This window comes from Neoarius graeffei, chromosome 28 (genome assembly GCF_027579695.1).
Source record: "Neoarius graeffei isolate fNeoGra1 chromosome 28, fNeoGra1.pri, whole genome shotgun sequence".
Lineage (NCBI taxonomy): Eukaryota > Metazoa > Chordata > Actinopteri > Siluriformes > Ariidae > Neoarius > Neoarius graeffei.
The window spans coordinates 9,005,888-9,033,504 of NC_083596.1; the positions used below are offsets into that span (position 1 = coordinate 9,005,888).

The 27,617-nt window shown below is 40.8% G+C and overlaps 1 protein-coding gene across 1 annotated transcript; it reads left to right on the forward strand.

Annotated features, from left to right (window-relative positions):
• The first annotated feature begins 5,717 nt into the window (after positions 1 to 5,717).
• fktn (fukutin) lies at positions 5,718 to 27,506 on the forward strand. The gene is made up of 10 exons (XM_060913162.1): positions 5,718 to 5,835; positions 6,143 to 6,336; positions 15,200 to 15,256; positions 18,920 to 19,120; positions 19,279 to 19,556; positions 19,919 to 20,051; positions 21,432 to 21,561; positions 22,451 to 22,584; positions 26,300 to 26,424; positions 26,824 to 27,506. The coding sequence occupies exons 2-10, from the start codon at positions 6,238 to 6,240 to the stop codon at positions 27,035 to 27,037; spliced, it is 1,371 nt and encodes a 456-aa protein (XP_060769145.1). The 5' UTR covers positions 5,718 to 5,835; positions 6,143 to 6,237; the 3' UTR covers positions 27,038 to 27,506.
• Positions 27,507 to 27,617: the final 111 nt, after the last annotated feature.

Below are 27,617 nucleotides of genomic sequence, written 5' to 3' on the forward strand. Positions count from 1 at the left end.
CTAACTACATATCCCACGTGATTTATTCCTTACAAAGCATTCTTATATGGACTAATCTTCTATATGGACTAATGGTTCTGTCAAGCATCCATGACTAATAATGTAGGCAACCTAATACTGCTTACAAAACAATAACACAGAGACATGCTGGATAAACATATTTTGAAACATTTCCCGAGCATTTTTCGTAAGCCAGTAAATCATGAAAATGTTTCTTGTTCACTTTTTAATGTTCTGGCGCCATCTTGTGGCAAAACTTGTTTTTGGCGCCATCTTGTGGCAAAACTTATAAGGCACTCTATGGCTGTTGCAAGACGTTATACGCAGATAGATTGATAAATCTTCTTCTTCTTTTGGCTGCTCCTGATTAGGGGTCGCCACAGTGGATCTTTCATCTCCATTGCTCCCTGTCTTCCACATCCTTCTCTACCACACCTGCCACTTTCATGTCCTCTCTCACCACATCCATGTATCTCCTCTTTGGCCTTCCTCATTTTCGTGTGCCTGGCAGCTCCATCCTCAACATTCTCCTTCCTACATGCTCTGCATCTCTTCTCAGGATGTGCCCATACCATCTCAGTCTCATCTCTCTTAGCTTAATTCCCAAGCTCTCCACATGTGCTGTCCCTCTGATGTGCTCGTTCCTTATCCTGTCCAACCTGCCATCGCAAACCTTAACATTCTCAACTCCGCCACCTCCAACTTTGCCTCCTGTCTCTTCGTTAAGGGTACGGTCTCCAATCCATACATCACAGCTGGTCTCACTACTGTCTTATACATCTTACCTTTCACTTTTGCTGGGACTTTCCTATCACAAATGACTCCTGAAATCCTTCTCCACCCTGCCTGCACTCGCTTTCTCACCTCACTATCGCAGCCCCCATTTTCCTGCACAGTTGACCCCAGGTACTTGAATTCACCAACTTTCTTTACGTCGACTCCCTGCATCTTCACTACACTCTCATCCCCATTCTCATTGATGCACATGTATTCTGTTTTGCTCCTGCTCACCTTCATTCCTCTTCGTTCCAATGCATACCTCCATCTCTCCAAACCCAACTCAACCTCCTTTCTAATTTCACCACATATCACAATATCATCTGCAAACATCATGCTCCATGGTGACTCTTGCCTCACTTAAGCTATCCAAGTCAAGCTATCCGTCACTATGGCAAACAAGAAAAGACTTGAAGCAGATCCTTGATGAAGTCCCACCTTCACCTTGAACCATTCAGTCATTCCAACTGCACACCTCACTGCTTTTTCACTGTTCTCATATGTCTTGCACCACTCTAATGTACTTCTCATTCACTCCACACTTTCTCATACAGATTGACTGACTGATAAATATATACAGTGGTGCTTGAAAGTTTGTGAACCCTTTAGAATTTTCTATTTTTCTGCATAAATATGACCTAAAACAACATTAGATTTTCATACAAGTCCTAAAAGTAGATAAAGAGAACCCAATTAAACAAATGAGACAAAAATATTATACTTGGTCATTTATTTATTGAGGAAAATGATCCAATATTACATATCTGTGAGTGGCAAAAGTATGTAAGTATGTGAACCTTTGCTTTCAGTATCTGGTGTGACACCCCCCCCTTGTCAGCAATAACTGCAACGAAACGTTTCCGGTAACTGTTGATCAGTCCTGCACACTGGCTTGGAGGAATTTTAGCCCATTCCTCCGTACAGAACAGCTTCAACTCTGGGATGTTGGTGGGTTTCTTCACATGATCTGCTCGCTTCAGGTCCTTCCACAACATTTCGATTGGACTGAGGTCAGAACTTTGACTTGGCCATTCCAAAATATTAACTTTATTCTTCTTTAACCATTCTTTGGTAGAACGACTTGTGTGCTCAGGGTCGTTGTCTTGCTGCATGACCCGCCTTCTCTTGAGATTCAGTTCATGGACAGATGTCCTGACATTTTCCTTTAGAATTCACTGGTATAATTCAGAATTCATTGTTCCATCAATGATGGCAAGCCGTCCTGGCCCAGATGCAGCAAAACAGGCCCAAACCATGATACTACCACCACCATGTTTCACAGATGGGATAAGGTTCTTATTCTGGAATGCAGTGTTTTTCCTTTTTCCAAACATAATGCTTCTCATTTAAACCAAAAAGTTCTATTTTGGTCTCATCCATCCACAAAACATTTTTCCAATAGCCTTCTGGCTTGTCCACGTGATCTTTAGCAAACTGGAGACGAGCAGCAATGTTCTTTTTGGAGAGCAGTGGCTTTCTCCTTGCAACCCTGCCATGCACACCATTGTTGTTCAGTGTTCTCCTGATGGTGGACTCATGAACATTAACATTAGCCAATGTGAGAGAGGCCTGCAGTTGCTTAGAAGTTACCCTGGGGTCCTTTGTGACCTCGCCAACTATTACACGCCTTGCTCTTGGAGTGATCTTTGTTGGTCAACCACTCCTGGGGAGGAATGGTCTTGAATTTCCTCCATTTGTACACAATCTGTCTGACTGTGGATTGGTGGAGTCCAAACTCTTTAGAGATGGTTTTGTAACCTTTTCCAGCCTGATGAGCATCAACAACACTTTTTCTGAGGTCCTCAGAAATCTCCTTTGTTCGTGCCATGATACACTTCCACAAACATGGGTTGTGAAGATCAGACTTTGATAGATCCCTGTTCTTTAAATAAAGCAGGGTGCCCACTCACACCTGATTGTCATCCCATTGATTGAAAACAGCTGACTCTAATTTCACCTTCAAATTAACTGCTAATCCTAGATGTTCACATACTTTTGCCACTCACAGATATGTAATATTGGATCATTTTCTTCAATAAATAAATGAGCAAGTATAATATTTTTGTCTCATTTGTTTAACTGGGTTCTCTTTATCTACTTTTAGGACTTGTGTGAAAATCTGATGATGTTTTAGGTCATATTTATGCAGAAATATAGAAAATTCTAAAGGGTTCACAAACTTTCAAGCACCACTGTAAATAAATTAATTGACTGATGGGGTGGCACGGTGGTGTAGTGGTTAGTATTGTCACCTCACAGCAAGAAGGCCCTGGGTTTGAGCCCAGTGGCCAACAAGAGCCTTTCTGTGTGGAGTTTGCATGTTCTCCCTGTGTCTGCGTGGGTTTCCTCCGGGTGCTCCGGTTTCCCCCCTGCAGTCCAAAGCTCTAAATTGACTGTACGTAGGTGTGAAAGTGAGTGTGAATGGTTGGTTGTCTATGTGTCAGCCCTGTAATAACATGGCGATTTGTCCAGGGTGTACCCTGCCTCTTGCCCATCGTCAGCTGGGATAGGCTCCAGCTTGCTATAGATAGATAGATAGATAGATAGATAGATAGATAGATAGATAGATAGATAGATAGATAGATAGACGAAGGAAGTAAGGATATATTATTGCTTATATCCTGATATAAATTAGATTTATTTACACAATTTATCTGCTCAAAACACAGCTGCATTTTTTTTGAGAACACGAGTTAATTTAACTAGAGTCTCGATAACACTAGAGTTAATTTAACGAGTCTAGATAACACTAGAATTAATTTAACTCAGGTTTAGATAACACTAGAGTTAATTTAACTAGAGTCTCGATAACACGAGTTAATTTAACAAGTCTCAATAACACTAGAGTTAATTTAATGAGTCTAGATAACACTAGAGTTAATTTAACGAGTCTAGATAACACTAGAGTTAATTTAACAAGTCTCGATAACACGAGTTAATTTAACTCGAGTCTCGATAACACAAGTTAATTTAACTAGAATCTCTAACACTAGAGTTAATTTAACGAGTTTAGATAACACTAGAGTTAATTTAACTCAAGTCTAGATAACACTAGAGTTAATTTAACTAGAGTCTCAATAACACTAGAGTTAATTTAATGAGTCTCGATAACACTAGAGTTAATTTAACGAGTCTCGATAACACTAGAGTTAATTTAACTCGAGTCTAGATAATACTAGAGTTAATTTAACTCGAGTCTCGATAACACTAGAGTTAATTTAATGAGTCTCGATAACACTAGAGTTAATTTAATGAGTCTCGATGACATGAGTTAATTTAACGAGTCTCGATAACACTAGAGTTAATTTAACTCGAGTCTAGATAATACTAGAGTTAATTTAACTCGAGTCTCGATAACACTAGAGTTAATTTAATGAGTCTCGATAACACTAAAGTTAATTTAACTCGAGTCTAGATAACACTAGAGTTAATTTAACTAGAGTCTTGATAACACGAGTTAATTTAACGAGTCTCGATAACACTAGAGTTAATTTAACTCGAGTCTAGATAACACTAGAGTTAATTTAATGAGTCTCGATGACATGAGTTAATTTAACGAGTCTCGATAACACTAGAGTTAATTTAACTCGAGTCTAGATAATACTAGAGTTAATTTAACTCGAGTCTCGATAACACTAGAGTTAATTTAATGAGTCTCGATAACACTAAAGTTAATTTAACTCGAGTCTAGATAACACTAGAGTTAATTTAACTAGAGTCTTGATAACACGAGTTAATTTAACGAGTCTCGATAACACTAGAGTTAATTTAACTCGAGTCTAGATAATACTAGAGTTAATTTAACTCGAGTCTCGATAACACTAGAGTTAATTTAATGAGTCTCGATAACACTAAAGTTAATTTAACTCGAGTCTAGATAATACTAGAGTTAATTTAACTCGAGTCTCGATAACACTAGAGTTAATTTAACGAGTCTCGATAACACTAAAGTTAATTTAACTCGAGTCTAGATAATACTAGAGTTAATTTAACTCGAGTCTCGATAACACTAGAGTTAATTTAATGAGTCTCGATAACACTAAAGTTAATTTAACTCGAGTCTAGATAGAGTTAATTTAACTAGAGTCTTGATAACACGAGTTAATTTAACGAGTCTCGATAACACTAGAGTTAATTTAACTCGAGTCTAGATAATACTAGAGTTAATTTAACTCGAGTCTCGATAACACTAGAGTTAATTTAATGAGTCTCGATAACACTAAAGTTAATTTAACTCGAGTCTAGATAATACTAGAGTTAATTTAACTCGAGTCTCGATAACACTAGAGTTAATTTAATGAGTCTCGATAACACTAAAGTTAATTTAACTCGAGTCTAGATAGAGTTAATTTAACTAGAGTCTTGATAACACGAGTTAATTTAACGAGTCTCGATAACACTAGAGTTAATTTAACTCGAGTCTAGATAATACTAGAGTTAATTTAACTCGAGTCTCGATAACACTAGAGTTAATTTAATGAGTCTCGATAACACTAAAGTTAATTTAACTCGAGTCTAGATAATACTAGAGTTAATTTAACTCGAGTCTCGATAACACTAGAGTTAATTTAACGAGTCTCGATAACACTAAAGTTAATTTAACTCGAGTCTAGATAATACTAGAGTTAATTTAACTCGAGTCTCGATAACACTAGAGTTAATTTAACGAGTCTCGATAACACTAGAGTTAATTTAACTGGAGTTTCATGTCAAGGACATGAAAAACTGTGGCTGGTGTCATGCAGAATAAAGTTTAATTTTTTGTTTATTTTAGTTCAGACGATGTAATAAGCTGGATAAATTAATTTAAAGACTAAAAACATGACTATTTTATTTTCTTTTAACCAACTTTAATGTGCACGTGCTTGATTTATCCATAGAAATTGGTTTTCGAAACGCGTTTCTTTGGTGTTTGTCCTACGCGGCTTGCCGTCCGGCTGTGTCCCGGGAACAGCAGAAAGCAGCAGAATGCAGTTATGAGTTAGCAAGCTGGAACTCGAGGCTGATATTTACCTACCCCGGGATAATATTGACTGATGCTGCACGCTGTCCTGATGAGTAAGCTGGTGAAGTGTTGAATATTTCAGTAATTAGTTGTGAAGGCGCGGTTAATTCAGCAGTCAGTGTTGTGTTCGCGAGCTCGCGCGGTCAGTGCTGGTCCTGTCACTGAATACTGTTGACGTGCACGCGCTTGGATGTAAAATCTCAGAGTTAAACAATAATCAGTATTTCCTGACTGTGTTATAAACATTATATTACCATGGCAGATTCAATTAATGCAGATGAGGCAGGAGACCATTCAAAGATCTGCTGAAAGACAAACACCCTTAACCTGAAGAGATTATAATTGTTTGTTTGTTTTCAGAGCTCCATGCAGCCATCAGCCCAGGTGTCCAAGCATGGTGAAGGAGTCAGCCTTATGGCACAGCTTGTCAGGATCACATACAGCCAGACTCACTCATGGCCAGAGTGAACAAGACCACAGTGTTGGTGCTGCTCATCACAGTGAGCTCCATATTCCTGTTTCAGCTCTACTACTACAGACAGCACGCTAACAAGGTGAACAAACACGACACGACACAACACACTCAAACACCATGAAGAAGAAACCTTTATTCGTCACATGCACACTTCAAGCACAGTGAAATTCGTCCTCTGCATTTAACCCATCTGAAGCAGTGAACACACGCGCACACACACCCAGAGCAGTGGGCAGACACACCAGAGCACCCGGGGAGCAGTCAGGGGTTCAGTACCTCGCTCAAGGGCACCTCAGCCCAAGGCCACCCCACGTTAACCTAACTGCATGTCTTTGGACTGTGGGGGAAACCGCAGCACCCGGAGGAAACCCACGCAGACACGGGGAGAACATGCAAACCCCACACAGAAAGGGCTCAAACTCAGAACCTTCTTGCTGTGAGGCAACAGTGCTAATCACTACACCACCATGCCGACCCATCCACAAATATCAGAAAAAAGATCAACAACATCTTCATTTTCTGACACATCACTGCCTACGTGTGAACAACTCTGATCCCCCGCTCCCCCCCCAATCCACGCTTGCAGGGTAGTGTGTGTGTGTATATATATATGTATGTACAGTGGTGCTTGAAAGTTTGTGAACCCTTTAGAATTTTCTATATTTCTGCATAAATATGACCTAAAACAACATCAGATTTTCACACAAGTCCTAAAAGTAGATAAAGAGAACCCAGTTAAACAAATGAGACAAAAATATTATACTTGGTCATTTATTTATTGAAGAAAATGATCCAATATTACATATCTGTGAGTGGCAAAAGTATGTGAACCTCTAGGATTAGCAGTTAATTTGAAGGTGAAATTAGAGTCAGGTGTTTTCAATCAATGGGATGACAATCAGGTGTGAGTGGGCACCCTGTTTTATTTAAAGAACAGGGATCTATCAAAGTCTGATCTTCACAATACATGTTTGTGGAAGTGTATCATGGCACGAACAAAGGAGATTTCTGAGGACCTCAGAAAAAGCGTTGTTGATGCTCATCAGGCTGGAAAAGGTTACAAAACCATCTCTAAAGAGTTTGGACTCCACCAATCCACAGTCAGACAGATTGTGTACAAATGGAAGAAATTCAAGATCATTGTTACCCTCCCCAGGAGTGGTCAACCAACAAAGATCACTCCAAGAGCAAGGTGTGTAATAGTCAGCAAGGTCATAAAGGATCCCAGGGTAACTTCTAAGCAACTGAAGGCCTCTCTCACATTGGGTAATGTTAATGTTCATGAGTCCACCATCAGGAGAACACTGAACAACAATGGTGTGCATGGCAGGGTTGCAAGGAGAAAGCCACTGCTCTCCAAAAAGAACACTGCTGCTCATCTGCAGTTTGCTAAAGATCATGTGGACAAGCCAGAAGGCTATTGGAAAAATGTTTTGTGGACGGATGAGACCAAAATAGAACTTTTTGGTTTAAATGAGAAGCGTTATGTTTGGAGAAAGGAAAACACTGCATTCCAGCATAAGAACCTTATCCCATCTGTGAAACATGGTGGTGGTAGTATCATGGTTTGGGCCTGTTTTGCTACATCTGGGCCAGGACAGCTTGCCATCATTGATGGAACAATGAATTCTGAATTATACCAGCGAATTCTAAAGGAAAATGTCAGGACATCTGTCCATGAACTGAATCTCAAGAGAAGGTGGGTCATGCAGCAAGACAACGACCTTAAGCACACAAGTTGTTCTACCAAAGAATGGTTAAAGAAGAATAAAGTTCATGTTTTGGAATGGCCAAGTCAAAGTCCTGACCTTAATCCAATGGAAATGTTGTGGAAGGACCTGAAGCGAGCAGTTCATGTGAGGAAACCCACCAACATCCCAGAGTTGAAGCTGTTCTGTATGGAGGAATGGGCTAAAATTCCTCCAAGCCGGTGTGCAGGACTGATCAACAGTTACTGCAAACGTTTAGTTGCAGTTATTGCTGCACAAGGGGGTCACACCAGATACTGAAAGCAAAGGTTCACATACTTTTGCCCCTCACAGATATGTAATATTGGATCATTTTCCTCAATAAATAAATGACCAAGTATAATATTTTTGTCTCATTTGTTTAACTGGGTTCTCTTTATCTACTTTTAGGACTTGTGTGAAAATCTGATGTTGTTTTAGGTCATATTTATGCAGAAATATAGAAAATTCTAAAGGGTTCACAAACTTTCAAGCACCACTGTATGTATATGTGGCACGAAGATATGACGTTTATCTTTGAGTGGTGAATGTCTATATATCACAAGCGAGTGATTATATATAATAATTTTTTTTTTCAGCACGAGAAGATAAACTTCATATCTTTGTGCCACCATGTGATGCTCTTTATATTATACAGACACATACACACACACACACACACACACACACACACACACACACAAAAAAAAAAAAAATACGCAAGTTTATGAAAAGAATTTTTATTTTGAACCGGTTCACCATTTTGATAACACGCATCTGGTTAGTGGGAAAACACTGCGAGTGGCGTCATCGGAGTGGAATATCGGGAAATATTAAACATACAGGACACTTTTTTGATGGAATAAAAACATGTTCTATTCCCTTCTAGAGGTTTCATTCATTTGGTTTGACAGCATGCAATATTGTTAGGATATTGCTTATCCTAGGTGTATTACGTCACTCTATCCAGTGGAGAATGAGTGTTGAATATGGTTTACGATATTGCATGATTGTCAAGACAACATGACATCACACGTCAGAAATGTAAAACTCCTGCACTAGCGAGCAACTGTGACAGTTTTAAACAAACATGGCCACCAGGTTTACTTCATTTAAAAACGGAAGATTTTGAGAGAATTTTGAAAAAGAAAGACATGTTGAACACCCAAAAGGAACGTGTATTTAATAATAATAATATTGGCTGGCTTTTTTTCATGGTATATCAGATGTATTCCATTCAGCTACTCAGCTTCGACTCCGTTCAATATCATGCTAGCTGAATGGAATATATCTGATATACCATGAAAAAAAGCCAATCTCATCTCATTATGTCACTCAGGTCTGTGATGCATTTCATAATTTAAAAAAAAAAGCGAGTTTTTCAGCACGAGAAGATAAACGTCATATTTCTTTAAGCCAACGTGCAGTTTTCTTTTTATTATATCGACACAATCACAAACAAAAAGTCCCCACAATTCATTGATTTCCTCTTGAGTGACACATATGTGTTATTTCCCAGCTGGGAGGTCCGTATGGTGAAATACCATGACCGAGGTCTTGAAAGTACTGAGCGAGGCCCTCTGGGCCGAGGTCAGTATTCAAGGCCGAGGTCACGGTATTTCACCATACGGACCGACCTTAAGCTGGTAAATAATATATTTTATTTTTTTCTTTACCAAATTTTAACAGAAAACGAGAGCGCCCGAAAGGGAAAACCGAGCCAAGCCGCCATTTTGAATCCTCATTCACGGCTGTAATGCAAATGGCTTCCTCCTCGGTATACAAGTGCACTTCCATGGCAGGAAAAAAAACTACATTTTGCCGCCTATGTAGTCCCCTATTTATACAAAATTGAGTCATTCAGGATTCAGCCATGGTTTTGCTCGGCGTTAGCAACAGTTAGAGGTTTTTAGCTTTCTCCTGAAATGTTTTGTTTTATTTCTTCTTCCTCAGGGTAGTAAAACTCGCTTTCGCTGTGAAGACTGTCGTTATCGCTATCCATGCTGTAAAATTAATGCTATTCTCCTGAGAAATGCTGGCAAAAATTTATAAGATTTTTGATAACCTTATAAATAAATCTTATTAAAAAAAAGATAAATGTTGACAAAAAATGCTACTATGTTTGTTGTTGTGAACGAGCAAGTCGCCAGAGGTCCATAACCGAGGTCCGTATCGTAGGATCTGGGTATCGTAGTAACTGGGATCTGTATCGCCAGCCAATCAGAGCGCAGGATTTGATGGAAACCGGACCGCAAAAAAAAAAGATATTTATGTCAAGGTTTTGGTTCTCCGTGTCCCGGATATAGCTCATATGAAAAATATGACTGGTGTATTAACCAATAAAACACTTGTCTTTATAATATATTATCTTGTTACTCTGATAGTTGTCTTATCATTTGTTTAAAAAAAAAATCAGGCAGTTTCTGAGGATGGTTCTCAGGACCAGTGATGATGAGAAGATACAAGGACCTGGCGACCATGCCAATGTAAAATTTAAGGTTTTAAGGCAAAATTCAAAGAGACAAAACAGTTTCTACAACCATGGTGATGCTACTGGTTAAAAGTTGCTGTTGTGGAGGAATGATGTAAACATGTGGATGCGATATGGGTCTTATGGTTATGCAAATAGATGAACAAAAATCAGACCTGTATCAAAATGTCAGAATTGTGCGTCAAGGCCTACAAGCTAAATGCAACCTTTTGTCTTACTGTATTTAATTTGTTTATACACAGTACTGTGCAAAAGTCTAAGGCCCTTTATTTATTTTTTCATACAAACTTTGTTATAGGTTTCTATTTTATGACTTCTACATTATCAAGTCAGTACAAAAACGTTTTAGAGCTCCAAGCGTTCATTTTCCAGCACAAAATTAAATGTTACAGGAAAAAAAATGTTTGTATCTGAGTAGCATATTACATAAGAGAGCACTTTGCTGCAAAATGAACATGCAAGAAGAACTGTGGCTGGTTCTGTAAGATGCTCAGTAAAAACCTACAGCTCATTTCCTTATCAAACTGCACTCATTGGATCTGAGACGACTACTTTTTTTTTTTTTAAAAAAGCAAAGGATCATCTCACACCAAATACTGACTTTTTATTTTATTACGGCTTACTGTTTATAGTATCTTTTTTTTTATGTTGAAACATTTGCATTATTTTTAAGCCATTTTGGGTCTACAGCATTTCTTTGCATGTGCCTAAGACTTTTGCACAGTACTGTGTGTTAGGGTGCATCAGTTGCCCCCTAAAAATGAAAAGTTCCTCCGATCATGATGCATTTTTGTTTTTATGTTCCTTTTGGTAAGAAAACACACTGGGTGAAATATTTTGACAAAATTCAAAAGTTTAATGGTGGCACCAGGAGCTCAAAGTTATGGAAAAAGCTGCTATTTTATGACAAAATTTTGATCACTTTTCATGAAACATTATGGCACCTTATAGAGTATACCAAATACTATAATAATAATAATAATAATAATATATTTTATTTAGGGGCGGCATGGTGGTGTAGTGGTTAGCGCTGTCGCCTCACAGCAAGAAGGTCCGGGTTCGAGCCCCATGGCCGACAAGGGCCTTTCTGTGCGGAGTTTGCATGTTCTCCCCGTGTCCGCGTGGGTTTCCTCCGGGTGCTCCGGTTTCTCCCACAGTCCAAAGACATGCAGGTTAGGTTAACTGGTGACTCTAAATTGAGCGTAGGTGTGAATGTGAGTGTGAATGGTTGTCTGTGTCTCTCTGTCAGCCCTGTGATGACCTGGCGACTTGTCCAGGGTGTACCCCGCCTTTCGCCCGTAGTCAGCTGGGATAGGCTCCAGCTTGCCTGCGACCCTGTAGAAGGATAAAGCGGCTAGAGGAGATGAGATGAGATATTTTATTTATAAGCGCCTTTCAAGGTACCCAAGAACACTGAACAGTAAAACAAACAATAAAAAGCAAAACAATAGAATAACAACAATAATAAAATAATAAGAAATCAATAATAATAATAACGTTATTAAAAATCAAAGAGAAAAGGCCAAGCTAAAGAGATGTGTTTTTAGCTGTTTTTTGAAAGAGGACAGTGTTGAGCATTGGCGCAACGCTAGTGGCCGGGCATTCCACAGCTTAGGGCCGTTTACACTGAAAGCCTTGTCACCCATAGAGCAGAGCCGAGCGTAAGGGACTGCTAATAGGTGGACATCTGTGGAGCGAAGATTTAAAGGTAACTGATATGGAGTTAGGAGATTTGATAAATAGGGAGGGGCCAGGTTATGTAGGGATTGGTAAACAAGTAAGATAATTTTGTACTGAATGCGGTATTTAACTGGGAGCCAGTGCAGGTTGTATAGAATAGGAGTGATATGATCCCAGGGCCTGGTGTGAGTGAGTACCCTAGCAGCTGAGTTTTGGACTATATTGCCAAAAGTATTTGCTCACCTGCCTTGACTCGCATATGAGCTTAAGTGACATCCCATTCCTAATCCATAGGGTTCAATATGACGTCGGTCCACCCTTTGCAGCTAGAACAGCTTCAACTCTTCTGGGAAGGCTGTCCACAAGGTTTAGGAGTGTGTTTATGGGAATTTTTGACCATTCTTCCAGAAGCGCATTTGTGAGGTCACACACCGATGTTGGACGAGAAGGCCTGGCTCTCAGTCTCCACTCTAAGGGTGTATTCAGACCAGGATAGTTCGATAGTTCACTTGCTTTGGTCCGAACCAAATGTTTTTTTTATTTTTTCATTTTGGTGCGGTTCGCTTTCACACTGTACATTTTAGTAAGCGGACCAAAATCTGTCAACAAAGCCACGCGCCCTGAGGTCGTTCAGCTATTGGTCAGAGACGACACGCGCACAAAGCGCTGTTCTGGGGAGCGCGTGAACCCCTTCTCCTTCATTTTCTCACTGAATACAGCAAACACGTCGGCATTTTTGTGTGTTCTCTCCAAAAGCTCAGATATGTGGACATCTGCCCATATATCCACAAGGGTGCGCGTTTCTTCCTCGGCCCACGTTTGCCCCCTACTCATTTTTTGTACTCTGTAGTCTAGCCTACCACTGGTCTGAATGACTGAACGACTGTTGTAAGGTTCCCTTGACAACCGAAACAGTGTTTGCACTTTGCGGTGGAGTGTCAAGACTCTGTGTTTCCCATAATGCTCGACAAACGACGGAAGCTCCCGAGGTACAAAAAAGCAAAACTGTTGGATTAGGTCCGGTCTGCTTTCACACCTCCAAAAGATCCGCACCAGGGTTCCTTTGGTCCGGACCGAGTCCGACCTTGCAGCTCGGTCTCGGTCCGCTTGTTTGGTCCGGACCAGAGTTCGGTGGTTTGTATTCAGACCAACCCAAAAGGTCCGGACCAAGGGAAATTTGGTTCGTTTGGTCCGGACCGAACAACGTAGGTGTGAATACGCCCTAATTCATCCCAAAGGTGTTCTATCGGGTTGAGGTCAGGACTCTGTGCAGGCCAGTCAAGTTCATCCACACCAGACTCTGTCATCCATGTCTTTATGGACCTTGCTTTGTGCACTGGTGCACAGTCATGTTGGAAGAGGAAGGGGCCAGCTCCAAACTGTAAAAACAGTCTGCATGCCTAGGTGCTTGATTTTATACACCTGTGGCCATGGAAGTGATTGGAACACCTGATTCCGATAATTTGGATGGGTGAGCAAATACTTTTGGCAAAACAGTGTATCTTAGATACACATTTTTAGTACATATTCTAAATATATCATCAAGCACAGTTTGAGTTTTAGCTGTTCATTGAATCATTGTTCAACTACTTTTAAACAATACAAATGTATTATGAATCACATTAATGCTTCTCAATCCCTTGTAAAGGTTCTTAACATGATCTCTGCGTCACAAGAAATCAATAAATGGAGTCCAACATTGTGATTCAAACCTTACGCGAAAACATAAAATAAGCGTTTTTTGGCAAAAAATGAACCTCATGGTGCCACCATTAGACTTTTGAATATGGTCAAAAAATTTTACAGGATGTCTTTATTGGTGAAAAGGAACACCCAAACAAAAACGCATCAGATTTTATGAAAGTGAGGGCAACTGATGCACCCTACTGTATACACACACACACACACACACACACACACACACACACACACACACACACAAGTGCCAAACAAAAGTTTAGACATACCTTCTAATTCAATGTTCGTTCTTTTATTTTTATGAATTAAGTCACTTTATGTCTTAAAGTAATGATGGCTGTCGTTTCTCTTTACTTAGTCGAGCGATTCTTGACAAATATGGATTACTACAGTTGTGGAGTAGGGCTATTTACTGTATTATTATTTACTATTTACTGTTTGATCTCATGCATAGGGCGGCACGGTGGTGTAGTGGTTAGCGCTGTCGCCTCACAGCAAGAAGGTCCGGGTTCGAGCCCCGTGGCCGGCGAGGGCCTTTCTGTGCAGAGTTTGCATGTTCTCCCCGTGTCCGCGTGGGTTTCCTCCGGGTGCTCCGGTTTCCCCCACAGTCCAAAGACATGCAGGTTAGGTTAACTGGTGACTCTAAATTGAGCGTAGGTGTGAATGTGAGTGTGAATGGTTGTCTGTGTCTATGTGTCAGCCCTGTGATGACCTGGCGACTTGTCCAGGGTGTACCCCGCCTTTCGCCCGTAGTCAGCTGGGATAGGCTCCAGCTTGCCTGCGACCCTGTAGAACAGGATAAAGCGGCTAGAGATAATGAGATGAGATGAGATCTCATGCATTAAGAAGGCAAGAAACTCGTCCACTAATTAAAATTTGACGAGACACATCTGTTAATTGAAAACCATTCCATGTCCACCTCATGAAGCTGGTTAAGATAACGCCAATAGCATGCAAAGCGTCATCAACGGAAACGGTAGCTTTGCTGAAGAATCTAAAATATCAAACATAGTTTGTTTTTTTAACACTTTTTTTTTTACCACATAATTCCATATCCGTTCCATGTGTTATTTTATAGTTTTGATGTCTTGAGTATTGTTCTACAATGTAGAAAACGTTGAATAGTCAAGAAACGATAATAGCCTTTGAACTTATTTTTTTTTTTAAAAGTGTATTTGTATGTTTCGTATTTATGATTTCGAAATGCAGTTTAAACAGTGCTAAGCCCAGAGCTATGAGCTTCCCTTATTTCCTAGCAGCATTAGCCTTGTAGTTCCAGTCCAAAACTATCAAATTTCATCTGATTCTTAAATGAACTGTTTCTTCAATGCGTGCTCTTTCCATAGCGTGGACTTCAAGCACCAAGTGGTAAAGGTTACCCAACAGGGAAGGAGGCGCAATGGGTGAGTCAAAATATTGCAATAATAATATCGTCATTATATTAGAGACGGAACATGATGTTTGCGGATGATATTGTGATATGTGGTGAAAGTAGAAAGGAGGTTGAGTTGGGTTTGGAGAGATGGAGGTATGCATTGGAACGAAGAGGAATGAAGGTGAGCAGTAGCAAAACAGAATACATGTGCATCAATGAGAATGGGGATGAGAGTGTAGTGAAGATGCAAGGAGTAGACATAAAGAAAGTTGGTGAATTCAAGTACCTGGGGTCAACTGTGCAGGAAAATGGGGGCTGCGATAGTGAGGTGAGAAAGAGAGCGCAGGCAGGGTGGAGAAGGATGTCGGGAGTCATTTGTGATCGGAAAGTCCCAGCAAAAGTGAAAGGTAAGATGTATAAGACAGTAGTGAGACCAGCTGTGATGTATGGATTGGAGGCCGTACCCTTAACGAAGAGACAGGAGGCAAAGTTGGAGGTGGCGGAGTTGAGGATGTTAAGGTTTGCGATGGGAGGTTGGACAGGATAAGGAACGAGCACATCAGAGGGACAGCACATGTGGAGAGCTTGGGAATTAAGCTAAGAGAGATGAGACTGAGATGGTATGGGCACATCCTGAGAAGAGATGCAGAGCATGTGGGAAGGAGAATGTTGAGGATGGAGCTGCCAGGCACACGAAAACGAGGAAGGCCAAAGAGGAGATACATGGATGTGGTGAGAGAGGACATGAAAGTGGCAGGTGTGGTAGAGAAGGATGTGGAAGACAGGGAGCAATGGAGATGAAAGATCCACTGTGGCGACCCCTAATCAGGAGCAGCCAAAAGAAGAAGATATTAGAGGTGGCACGATTTCACTTTTTTCCAATACAACACTGAAATCCTGAGCACCAGCCAATTTTGAAACTGCAGCTAAGCTTTAAGATGAGTGATTTGTAACTGAAGCACTTGACTAATCTTTAGTCTTAGAGAAACGGGATTCTTCAAGGTATTTGTTAGAAGTCCAAAAATTTCAACCTTGGTGGGGTTTTTTTTTTGACCCCAGTTAAAATTTTTAACCTCGTTCATAATTCCCAATCTCGGTAAAATTTTGAATTATCTAAAATAATTAAAAGGGATTTTCCATCACTTCTTCCATCCAATTTCTCTCTGTCTACACCTACCTAGTAGTTCCTTTTGTCTGTCCGTCTACCTATTCCTATTTACCGAATTAGCTTTTTTCTTTTTTTAGCATATCTTTTTTCATACTTAACAAGGATTCAAACTCAGAACCTTCAGATTCTTAACCCAGCACCTTAACCACTAGACCAGCAACGATTGTGATGGAAGGAGTGATGTATATTTTGAATTTATTGATTTAATTGATTGATTGATTGATTTTATTCGGTATAAACATGTAAAATAACATAATCATACCAGGATAACACAATAAAGCGCACAGCGCTTGTTTTCCATTGTGGTCCTTGGGTCAAGTGACTAGCATGTGACAAGTGACTAAAAATGAAAAAGAATATTATACAAATTGTTAAAATAAATTAAACAAGATAAAGAGTATAAAATCAAAATGACTAGTAATATACATAAGGACTGTGTTCCTGGTTAATAAGTTCACTGAATAAAAACTGTTTGACTAGCAACTTGAAGAGAGACCTGCTTTGTGTACATTGAATATGAGATGGAAGCTCATTCCAGGCTAAAGTACCGGTATAAAAAAAAAAAAAAAAGAGGTGTTACCAAAAGATTTGACATGAGGAACATGGAGAGAAGAGGTGTTGGATCTTGTACCAATGCCGTGAATATTACGGGTAAGGGTAAGGGACTGAGAAAGGTAAGAAGGGGCGTTTCCATTGACAATTTTATGTACTAAATTTAATTTAAGTTGTTTAATACGAAGTTCCACCGGCAACATCCTAACCAGGCAAAATTCATCAGCTCCAACATGGCTTTTTGGCTACGTTCACACTGCAGGCTGAAGTGACTCAAATCCGATCTTTTCGCCCATATGTGACCTGTATCCAATCTTTTATTGACAATATGAACGACACAGATCCGATTTTTTCAAATCCGACCCAGGCCGTTTGGATATGTGGTCCTAATTCCGATTCCTATCCGCTCTTTTCATATGCGACTTCAGTCTGAACCGCCAGGTCGCATTCATCCGACTTACACGTCATCAACAAGCCACAAACGTCACTATTCTGCGCTGAAGTAGGCGGCGGGTCTCTCAAAAAAAGTTACAACAACATGGCGCATAATCACGGGCGCAGATAGAGGGTGGGACTCGTCCCACCCAGATTTAAATTCACCTCGTTCGGTCCCCCCCACTTATAGGGAGGAAAAAACGTCTATGCTGTCTTTCTTTGCATAAGGCAAACCTCACGGAAAAATCAAAAGACTAATTACCATTCGGTGTATTGAGGTGCACAGCAGTGTATACATAGTTGCAACAACTCACATAAAACAAAACAAAGACTGATATTCGGTTGGTTGAGCTGCGCAGACTGCACAGGTTGCGAGCTCGAGCTTGGTTGCTATGGTTACTAACAACAAGTTTGACAGGCATATCGGGGTTGGGGTTGGTTTGCTGGCAGCTTTGTCCCTCCCAGTTTTTTGTCCCCCCCCCCAGTTCAAAAAACGTATCTGCGCCCCTGCGCATGACATCAATGCGAGGGACGCTTCGGGCTGTGAAGGTTCTGAATCTTCTCAATGGAAGGACGCAGAGGTTAGGGAGCTGATTTCCATTTGGGGGGATACAGCTATTCAAGCTAGATTGGATGGGTCATACTGCAACCGGGCGGTTTTACTTCCGTAAACGCTGGCCATGCTCACTGCGTGTGACGTCGTCGTATCCTGCAATGCGCATGCGGAACACTTTTAGGTCGCTTTTCGTTCATACTGAGGATCACATACAAGTCGCATATATTTGTTAATGTGAACGACCTCTTTGATGGTGCATTCAAAAGGTATCTAATGATTTTGTTCTGAGAAATCTGTAACCAAGACCTATGTTTCTTGGTTAATCCAGAATACCATGATGCACTGGCATAGTCATAGTGACTTTGGATTAAGGCTGACACAAGCAGCTTTTTAGTTTCAAGGTTGACATTTTTAGTCTGTCTATACAGAAACTTTAGTTTAGCATTGGATTTCTTAACTATTTTATCCACAATGCATTCCCCATCCAGGGATTGATCCAATTCAATTCCAATTAATTACATCATCAAGTAGTTTAAAATACGAAGTCTTTCCAAATCCTAACCCTAGATATAGTAAGTCTCCCTAATACAAGTAGCAAATTATAAACGGGGTTAAAAATTCTAACCTAGGTTGAAAATTTTCACCTGACCCACGATTCTGACCTGTAACACTATTTTTTAAGGATTTGTAAATTAATTACAGGTTTGTACAGAATTGTTGTAAAAGAGTTCAGCATTGAATAACTAACTTCTGACAGTAAAACACCCTGTTTTACATCAAACCTTTTCGAACAGGGACAACCAAAGAACACTTCAAGTTTTATATTTCCAAGAGGCTTTCATTATAAGCAAATATAAATTCTTTTTTTTTTTTCAAAATGCCATGTAAAATGATTAACGCCAGTGTACAAATTCTTCTAATTTTGCAAACAAAATGGTTCCACCCTGTGCATTTATCCTCTGTTCATATCTTGATCACAGCATTTAGTGAAAAAGTTTCTGATGCTGGCCCATAAGTTCAGCCTGCCCGTGTTTCTGGTGGACACGGTGTCTCTGAGCCTGCTCTCCCAGGATGCCGTTCTGCTCAAGGACAGCCAGATGAAGGAGCCTCACTGCACCTTCCTGTGTACGCACAGGGACTTCGTCACCTTCGGCCTGCTCGGAAACCTCTGGAAATATGACGTAAGGATTTCCGCTGGGTGAACAGATCACTTCACTGAATCGCATCCGATTTGTTGTAAACAAGGCAGTGGTGTTAGGATAAATTTCTTTTTCCTGCCGTACTTGTCCACCATAGTATTTCCCTGTGCAAACTCTGTCCTCATTTGTCACTCACTCAGGCTAGCCTCCTGGAGGCTGCACAGGAACGTGGACTAGAGCTGCTGGAGATCAGAGGGAAAGACCCCAGGCTGGTCAGCATGGACGACCTGTCAGGCCGTGACATCCCTCTGCACCTGCTGTTCCGCTTCAACGGCCGTCTGGTACACGTGGTCGTGCTGTACGAACGAAGCGGCAACTACCTGTGGCACGGACCACTCAGGCTTCGAGGCAGCATGGACCGCACCTTCGCTCCCTTTAAGGACCTGGGCTTCGGCCGCTACGCAGGGGCCTACAGCAGGTAGTCGTTATGGTTATATTGTAAACAAGAATCCTTTAAGTAATATGCAGATTTTCTTCACTGACTTAAAGAAGTGGTGGAATATGGAGCGTTAAAATCGAAGGAGAAGTCGAGCGAAGATTTCAGAACAATTTCACCAACTGTATCATGTCATAATGTCGTTTAAAACAATCCTGTGAAAATTCAGGCTTGTATCTTGGATAAGGGTTTGCGTGAGAAAGCTTCAGCTGTAGGGCATAAGAAAATTAAGGAGCTTTAGACACCAAATTTGACTGTTTTTTAGGGTTGGGGTGGGTTCTTTTTAAAGGTTAATTTTGCAATTTGAGTCACAAACTGAAATGTTTCCGTGTATCTTGTTCCAGGCCAGATCTTATTCTGACCACTCTCGATGGGCTTGACGTGCGGATCCCCAAAAACTTCTCTCGCTTCCAGAACGAATATTCGAACAGTCGCTTCCTGGAGTGCGGATATCGAGAGGCAGTGGCCTTTTACCAGGTTAATTTCACTAATCTTTTTGATTTTATTTAGAAAAAAAAATTGATTCTACTATTATTTAAATAATCTTGGCTGGCGTTGAGTGGTATATCAGATATATTCCATTCAGCTAGCATGATATTGAACGAGTTGAAGACGAGTAGCTGAATGGAATATATCTGAAATACCACAAAAAAAGCCAACCATTATTATTATTATTATTATTATTATTATTATACAGTCCTTTCAGGTGTTCAGTGCAGCTTTCTCTTTCAAAACTCTCTTAAAATCTTCCGTATTTAACAAAGCAAACCTGGCAGCCATGTTTGTTTACAAATTGTCCCAGTCGCTCACTAGTGCGGAAGTTTTATGTCTCCGACGTGTGATGTCATGTTGTCTTGACAGCCATGCAATATCGTAAATCATATTCAACGCTCATTCTCCATTGGGTAGAGTGACGTAATACACGTAGGATAAGCGATATGCTAACAATACTGCATGCTATCAAACCAAATGAATGAAACCTGCTAGAAGGGAATAGAACACGTGTTTTTATTCCATCGAAAAAAGTGTCTATGTATAATAATCAGGGCTTTCTCCAGAAAAAAAAATCAGAGCAGTGCCTAACCTAATGGTTAGAAAAACAGCTTTGGGACCAAAAGGTTACTGGTTCGATTCCCTGGAGCAGCAGAACTGGCTTAAGTGCCCTTGAGCAAGGCGTCTAACCCCCAACCGCTCCGGCAAGAGTGGTGGCGTACCTTGCGTCTGATTTAGCCAATGAAAAACTGATGATGCGATTATCAGTTCAGGCATTGAACCTGACCAACTGAACTGATGTATGGTTGAGAATGGCAGTCAGTGCATGCAACGAAACCCTTCATTTTTCACTTCTGGGTCGAGTACCAGGATAGTCTAGATCTATATATTACAATATCTTCCTATTTCTATAGTTATTACTCATTTTCAGAGGGGAACAGAACAGATTTTTTTCCCCAGAAAAAAAAAATCAGAGCAGTGCCTAACCTAATGGTTAGGAAAACAGCTTTGGGACCAAAAGGTTACTGGTTTGATTCCCTGGACCAGCAGAACTGGCTTAAGTGCCCTTGAGCAAGGTGCAGAAAGTACTCTGCATTGTTCAATTTATAGGATTGATTTTTTTAGTGTGCAGGTGACAGTGTGGCGCCGCCATCGCACAGCGCGGCAGAGCACTGCGTATCCGCGCTTTGGGGAAAGCCCTGCTTATATTAATTTTACTTTAGCAAAAACGAATGACACATTATTCTCCTGTTTATGAATTCACTGATCTTTAGTTAGTTGTTTGGGAAAATCTAAATATACTGTGCGTACACAGTTTGCTAGTTATTTTCAAATCGTTAAAATTGTAAGCATCTCCCTTCCCAGCTCTATCCAGATGATACGTCACCGGAGGCCATGGACTTCAGGATGAAGGCCAAGAGTCTGCTCCACCTCGCTGCTCGCGTTCTCGGTGGGCTTGAGATTTCGTTCTGGCTGAGCAGTGGTACATGTCTCGGTGAGTAGGTGCGAGATCTGGTTTACCTCACCTTGAGTGTTGAGAGGACAGATGTAAAGAAGGAAATAATCAGCAACAGGATGGTGTGAGTTACTGTTACTTCCCCAAACCTGATTATTTTTCAATAATGGCACTTCTCAAAGTGTTTTATTCTTCTTATACCACACAAATTTGATTGATGTCATTATTATTATTATTATTATTATTATTATTTCCAGTTTTTGTTCTTTATTTTATAATTTTTTTTTCTTTGGTATTTGTAAATATGGTGTTTTTAATTCTTAAGAGTTTATATATATTGTAAATTAGATTTTTATCAATGAATTTCAATAAAGTTGTCATTTAATCGTTAATTTATTATTATTATTATTATTATTATTATTATTATTTTATTTTTTATTTATTAATGAAGGACGTCATGCTGACTGTTACTGGAGACTCCTTCCATAAATGTCATTTAAAATCTTCTTACTAGAATACTTCAGGATATCAAAGATATTTTTAAAATCTGTTTATTCTTAGACTTTGATTATGCGTCCTCATGTCAGTTCAAGTCCATGTGAATTAGGTGTTACGACTAAAACAATAACACATGAATCAGTGCTTTTTTTTAAATTTATTATTATTATTATTATTATTATTATTATTATTCATTTATTTATTTATCCCCCCCCTTTCTCTACATGCTGTTTGCACTGTTATTGGAGTTGCTTTTAATTTCATTGTACATGGGTATAGTGACAAAGGCATTCTATTCTATATAAATCTTTAATCCCTAGGAGGGCTGCTTTAAAAAAAATAAAATAAAAAAAAAACACCTTCTGACCAATCAGACACGACAATTCAGCAGGTATAATATAATAATATATTCATCCGTTTCATGTTGTAGGTTGGTTCCGGCAGTGCAACATCATTCCCTACAGTAAAGATGTGGACCTGGGCATCTGGATCAAAGATTACAGGCATGATATCACACAAGCGTTTCAGAAGGCGGGGCTCTCCCTCAAACATAAGTTTGGAAAGGTACAGCATTTTACATTTCTTCTGTCATCTAACTTTCTTGAACAGTTCTCTGAATGGAAACTTATCTGAGCTCGTTCTGAATTAAAGTGTTGAGGTCTGGAAAGATCTGAATTAGGCTAAACCAATATGGAAGTCATCAACGCTCATCCCAATAATGGTAGATTCGTCCAGGGGAGCATAACTGCTCCTTACAAATGAACTGTGTCCATAAAAATATAATTTAAAAAAAAAATGATTTGCAGTTGAGGAACTTTAACATTGTATTAGGGCGTATTCACACCTACGTTGTTTGGTCCGGACCAAACGAACCAAATTTCCCTTGGTCCGGACCTTTTGGGTTGGTCTGAATACAAACCACCGAACTCTGGTCCGGACCAAACAAGCGGACCAAGACCGAGCTGCAAGGTCGGTCTCGGTCCGGACCAAAGGAACCCTGGTGCGGACCTTTTGGAGGTGTGAAAACAGACCGGACCTAATCCGACAGTTTTGCTTTTTTGTACCTCGGGAGCTTCCGTCGTTTGTCGAGCATTATGGGAAACAGAGTCTTGACACTCCACCGCAAAGCGCAAACACTGTTTTGGTTGTCAAGGGTCGTTCAGTCACCAGTGGTAGGCGAGTACAAAAAATGAGTAGGGGGCAAACGTGGGCCGAGGAAGAAACGCGTACCCTTGTGGATATATGGGCAGATGTCCACATATCTGAGCTTTTGGAGAGAACACACAAAAATGCCGACGTGTTTGCTGTATTCAGTGAGAAAATGAAGGAGAAGGGGTTCACGCGCTCCCCAGAACAATGTCGGCTAAAAGTGAAGAAACTCCGTCAGACCTACATTAAAATCAGGGACATTCTTTCAAAAAGTGGCGGTACTAGCGACGCGAAAAAGAAATTCATCTATTGCGTGAAGAGCCAGAACTGTCACAACATGATGCGCGCTCATCAGCGCTATCCTCCGTAGCCGCCTTGCCCTTTGTCGTCGTCGTTGATAAATTACTTGTACAACAGCATAGTAATCGCACAATTGTGAAAACAGTAAAAACTGGAAAAAACATATAGCTTTGATGACATTAAAAAGAATAACAGCACAGAAAGCCTCCGTGACTACTTTTGAACTTGACGCTTTGTGCGCGTGTCGTCTCTGACCAATAGCTGAATGACCTCAGGGCGTGTGGCTTTATTGACAGATTTTGGTCCGCTTACTAAAATGTACAGTGTGAAAGCGAACCGCACCAAAATGAAAAAATAAAAAAAACATTTGGTTCGGACCAAAGCAAGTGAACTATCGAACTATCCTGGTCTGAATACACCCTTAGTTCTTCTGTAGTGCTCGGAACCTTCATAGAATAGAATAGGATAGAATGCCTTTCTTGTCACTATACACATGTACAATGAGATTAAAGCATCTCCAATAACAGTGCAAACAGCGTGTAGAGAGGGAGAGAGAGAGGAATGGGGGAAGGGGAAGGAAAAAAAGGGGGGGGTGTAAGGTGCACAGTCTGAGGTGTATGTGTTGTGTTACACATTATGGAGTGAGGTATTGCACATATAAAGTATTGCATAGAGACAGTCACATTGTAAATTATTGCACGAGAGAGTCACATTATAAGATAAAATATTACACATTTGAATTATTGCAAGGTAAGGTAAGGTGCACAGTCCTGAGGTGCATGTGCTGTGTGTAAGGTGCACAGTCCTGAGGTGCATGTGTTGCATTTCACATTTTGGAGTGTGGTATTGCACATTATAAAAGTATTGTATAGAGAGTCACCTTATAAAGTACTGCACATTTATAAATTAGTAAAAGAGTAAATAGTAAAATAAAATAGACTATAAAGTCAGAGCATATCTGAGTTCAGGGCGGTTATGGCTTTTGGAAAGAAGCTGTTTTTTAATCGATTTGTCTTTGCCCTGATGCACCTGTAGCGCCTCCCTGAGGGCAACAGGTCGAACAGATCAAAGCCAGGGTGGGAGCTGTCCTTGATAATATTCTTAGCTCTGCTAAGGCAGCGGGAGGTGTAAATGTCCATCAGGGAGGGGAGAGGGCAGCCAATGATCTTCTGTGCTGCCTTTACTACCCTCTGGAGCCTCTCCCTGTCTACAGCAGTGCAGCTGCCGTACCATACTGTAATACAGTACGTCAGTATGCTCTCGATGGATGACCTGTAGAAGGTCAGCAGCAGGTTGGAGCTTAAGTTGTACTTCCTGAGGACTCTCAGGAAGTGTAGCCGCTGCTGCGCCTTCTTAATGACTGCTGTTATGTTCTCTGACCAGGAGATGTCGGCGGAGATGAGGACACCGAGAAACCGGAAGGTGTGGACCCTCTCCACATACTCGTTGTTGATGTAGAGGGGGGCTAGGTCAGTGCTGTGCTTCCTGAAGTCAACAATGAGCTCTTTGGTTTTCTTGGTGTTCAGAGCGAGGTTATTTTCTGAACACCAGGCTGCCAACTTCAGGACCTCCTCTCTGTAGGCTGCCTCGTCTCCCTTTGAGATGAGTCCGACCACTGTGGTGTCGTCAGCAAACTTGACGATAAGGTTGTTGTTGTTGTGGGTCGGACTACAGTCATGGGTGTAGAGGCAGTACAGGAGGGGGCTCAGCACACAGCCCTGTGGAGAGCCGGTGCTCAACGTGCGGGTGGAGGAGAAGTGGGGGCCAAGTCTCACAGTCTGGGGCCGGTTAGTAAGGAAGTCCTTTAACCAGGCACATGTGAGAGGGGGGAGGCCGAGAGTGTCCAGTTTTCTAATAAGGATGTCCGGGATTATTGTATTAAAAGCTGAACTGTAATCCACAAAGAGTATGCGGACGTAGCTCTGCTGCTGCTCCAGGTGATTTAGCGCAGAGTGGAGAGCTACAGCAATGGCGTCCTCTGTGGATCTGTTTGTGATATGCGAACTGGTAGGGGTCGAAGTCTGGGGGGAGGTGGTCCTTGATGTGCTGAAGAACTAGTCTCTCGAAGCACTTCATGATTACCGGGGTGAGGGCCACAGGACGGTAATCATTCAGGCTGGTGATGGGAGACTTCTTCAGCACTGGGATTATTGTTGCAGTCTTTGTTTCATCTTTACCGTCCTACTCTCTATACAAGTGCACTACATACATGGGCAATAAAAATGTTTTTTCCACCAATCAGAATCAAGAATTCATCAGCGCTGTGATATAATCAGCTGTATAGTTAACAGTTATTCCATGAAATCAAGTCGTACACGAGCTGATGGTCAACGAGGTGCATAGCACTGAGTCGGCTATAAGCCATGTACGACGAGCTTGAACGGAATAACTGTTTTATTCTATCCACATTCACCAGATTTGGAGAAATGGAGTATTTTTATTTTGTACAAATTCGATAAATAAAAACTTTACACAAGGCGTCCAACAAAATCATTTCCGCTTAGAATGTAAAGAAACCGGCGAAATGACAGGAGCAATTTGTGAAAAATGCAATAATTCTTGAAAAATAAAAGAAGATGCGTTCTTACCATCAAATACTTTTATGCCATATTTTGTTCCTTTTTTTTTAGGGTTTTGTTTTTCGAGTAGTTTTTATTTTGTCCTCGGTTGGTTCAGGAACATGCTCCGCCATTTTGTTTTTCTCCACTCACGGTATATGAGCTGATAGCCTAGTAGTAGAGTAGCCAATCGGAGCACGCGATTGCTCGTATCCAGTGAAAGTAGACAGAATAATATCTGATAGTAATATGTGATATCTCACATCATACAGATAGAGGACAGTCTTGAGCTGTCCTTCCAAGGCCTGGATGTAAAACTGGACATCTTTTTTTTCTACGAGGATGGCGACATCGTTTGGAACGGAGGCACGCAGGCAAAGAGCGGCAAGAAATTCAAGTAAAGTGTTGTTGTTGTTATTATTGATTTGATTGAACTAGTAGTGACATTAAGCTGCCATTTTGGAAATATTAAGGAGATGGATGGAATAGCTCATGCTCAGGTTGTTATATTAGTTATAATTTGCATATCATGCACATTCATAGCTTCTGAATTTTTATCAAGGGTTATGGTGTAGAAACGTTCCTCTGCCATTTTATTAGTTTCCTGAGGATTAAAAACACATGAAACAACTTGTTATTCAACATATATCGTTTATATTAGTTTAATTACAGTGTACTATCAGTGCACAAAGAATCATGCGATCCTGTTAGCCATGTGCAATCGGAGCTCTCCTAGACGTTCTCTGCAAATCCACAGTGCAGCGTGTAATCTAGTGTGTCTCTGTCTCCGTTTCAGGTACGTCTTTCCCCGGTTCAGCCTGTGCTGGACAGAGCTGCTGGAGCTGAAGGTCCGAGTGCCCTGCGAGACTCTGGACTACGTGACTGCGAACTACGGGCCCGACTGGAACGTTCCAGTCAAGGCCTGGGACTGGAAGAACTCGCCACCCAACGTGCAGGAGAACGGCGTGTGGCCCATGAAGGAGTGGGACGAAGTCATCCAGGTCAACTGAGGCGGGTGTGAGAGAAATTCCAAGAGTGGTGTGTAGTACAGAAATGCCACACCAGTATAAATGTATGGATCCTATAAAACATGGTCTCCAAATGGAAAGTATTCATTTCAAACACACTAAAAGTGACGTAACCAGAGAGACTGTGTTTCAACACTGTTTTTGAAAAACTAATAATAATAAGTGAGTAATTTAACAGTAATGCAGGTGCTGTGGTTTTTCTGTGAAATCTTTGAAAATGTGAAATTGTAAGCAGATATCATGATCTACTGAAAGCTGAAGTTTTCCGTTAATCTTCTACCTTCAGTCTGAAAGAGTAAAATTGTGATTTTTCTCTAAATAAAATAGCTACATCTGAAAATAAACTGCAACCCATGTCTTAAAACGTCTCCCATTTTCAAAGGTATTCTTGATGATCTGCCTGTTAAGTATGCAACAAAACCCCCATGGGCCATGCTCATCTCATCTCATCTCCTCTCATTATCTCTAGCCGCTTTATCCTGTTCTACAGGGTCGCAGGCAAGCTGGAGCCTATCCCAGCTGACTACGGGCGAAAGGCGGGGTACACCCTGGACAAGTCGCC

Bases quoted from the DNA above. Each gene is read 5' to 3' on its own strand.
- fktn (XM_060913162.1), top strand. From the start codon at position 6,238: ATGGCCAGAGTGAACAAGACCACAGTGTTGGTGCTGCTCATCACAGTG. The intron at 6,337-15,199 runs GTGAACAAACAC...CTCTTTCCATAG, and splicing joins ACAGACAGCACGCTAACAAG to CGTGGACTTCAAGCACCAAG. The intron at 21,562-22,450 runs GTGAGTAGGTGC...TTCATGTTGTAG, and splicing joins GAGCAGTGGTACATGTCTCG to GTTGGTTCCGGCAGTGCAAC.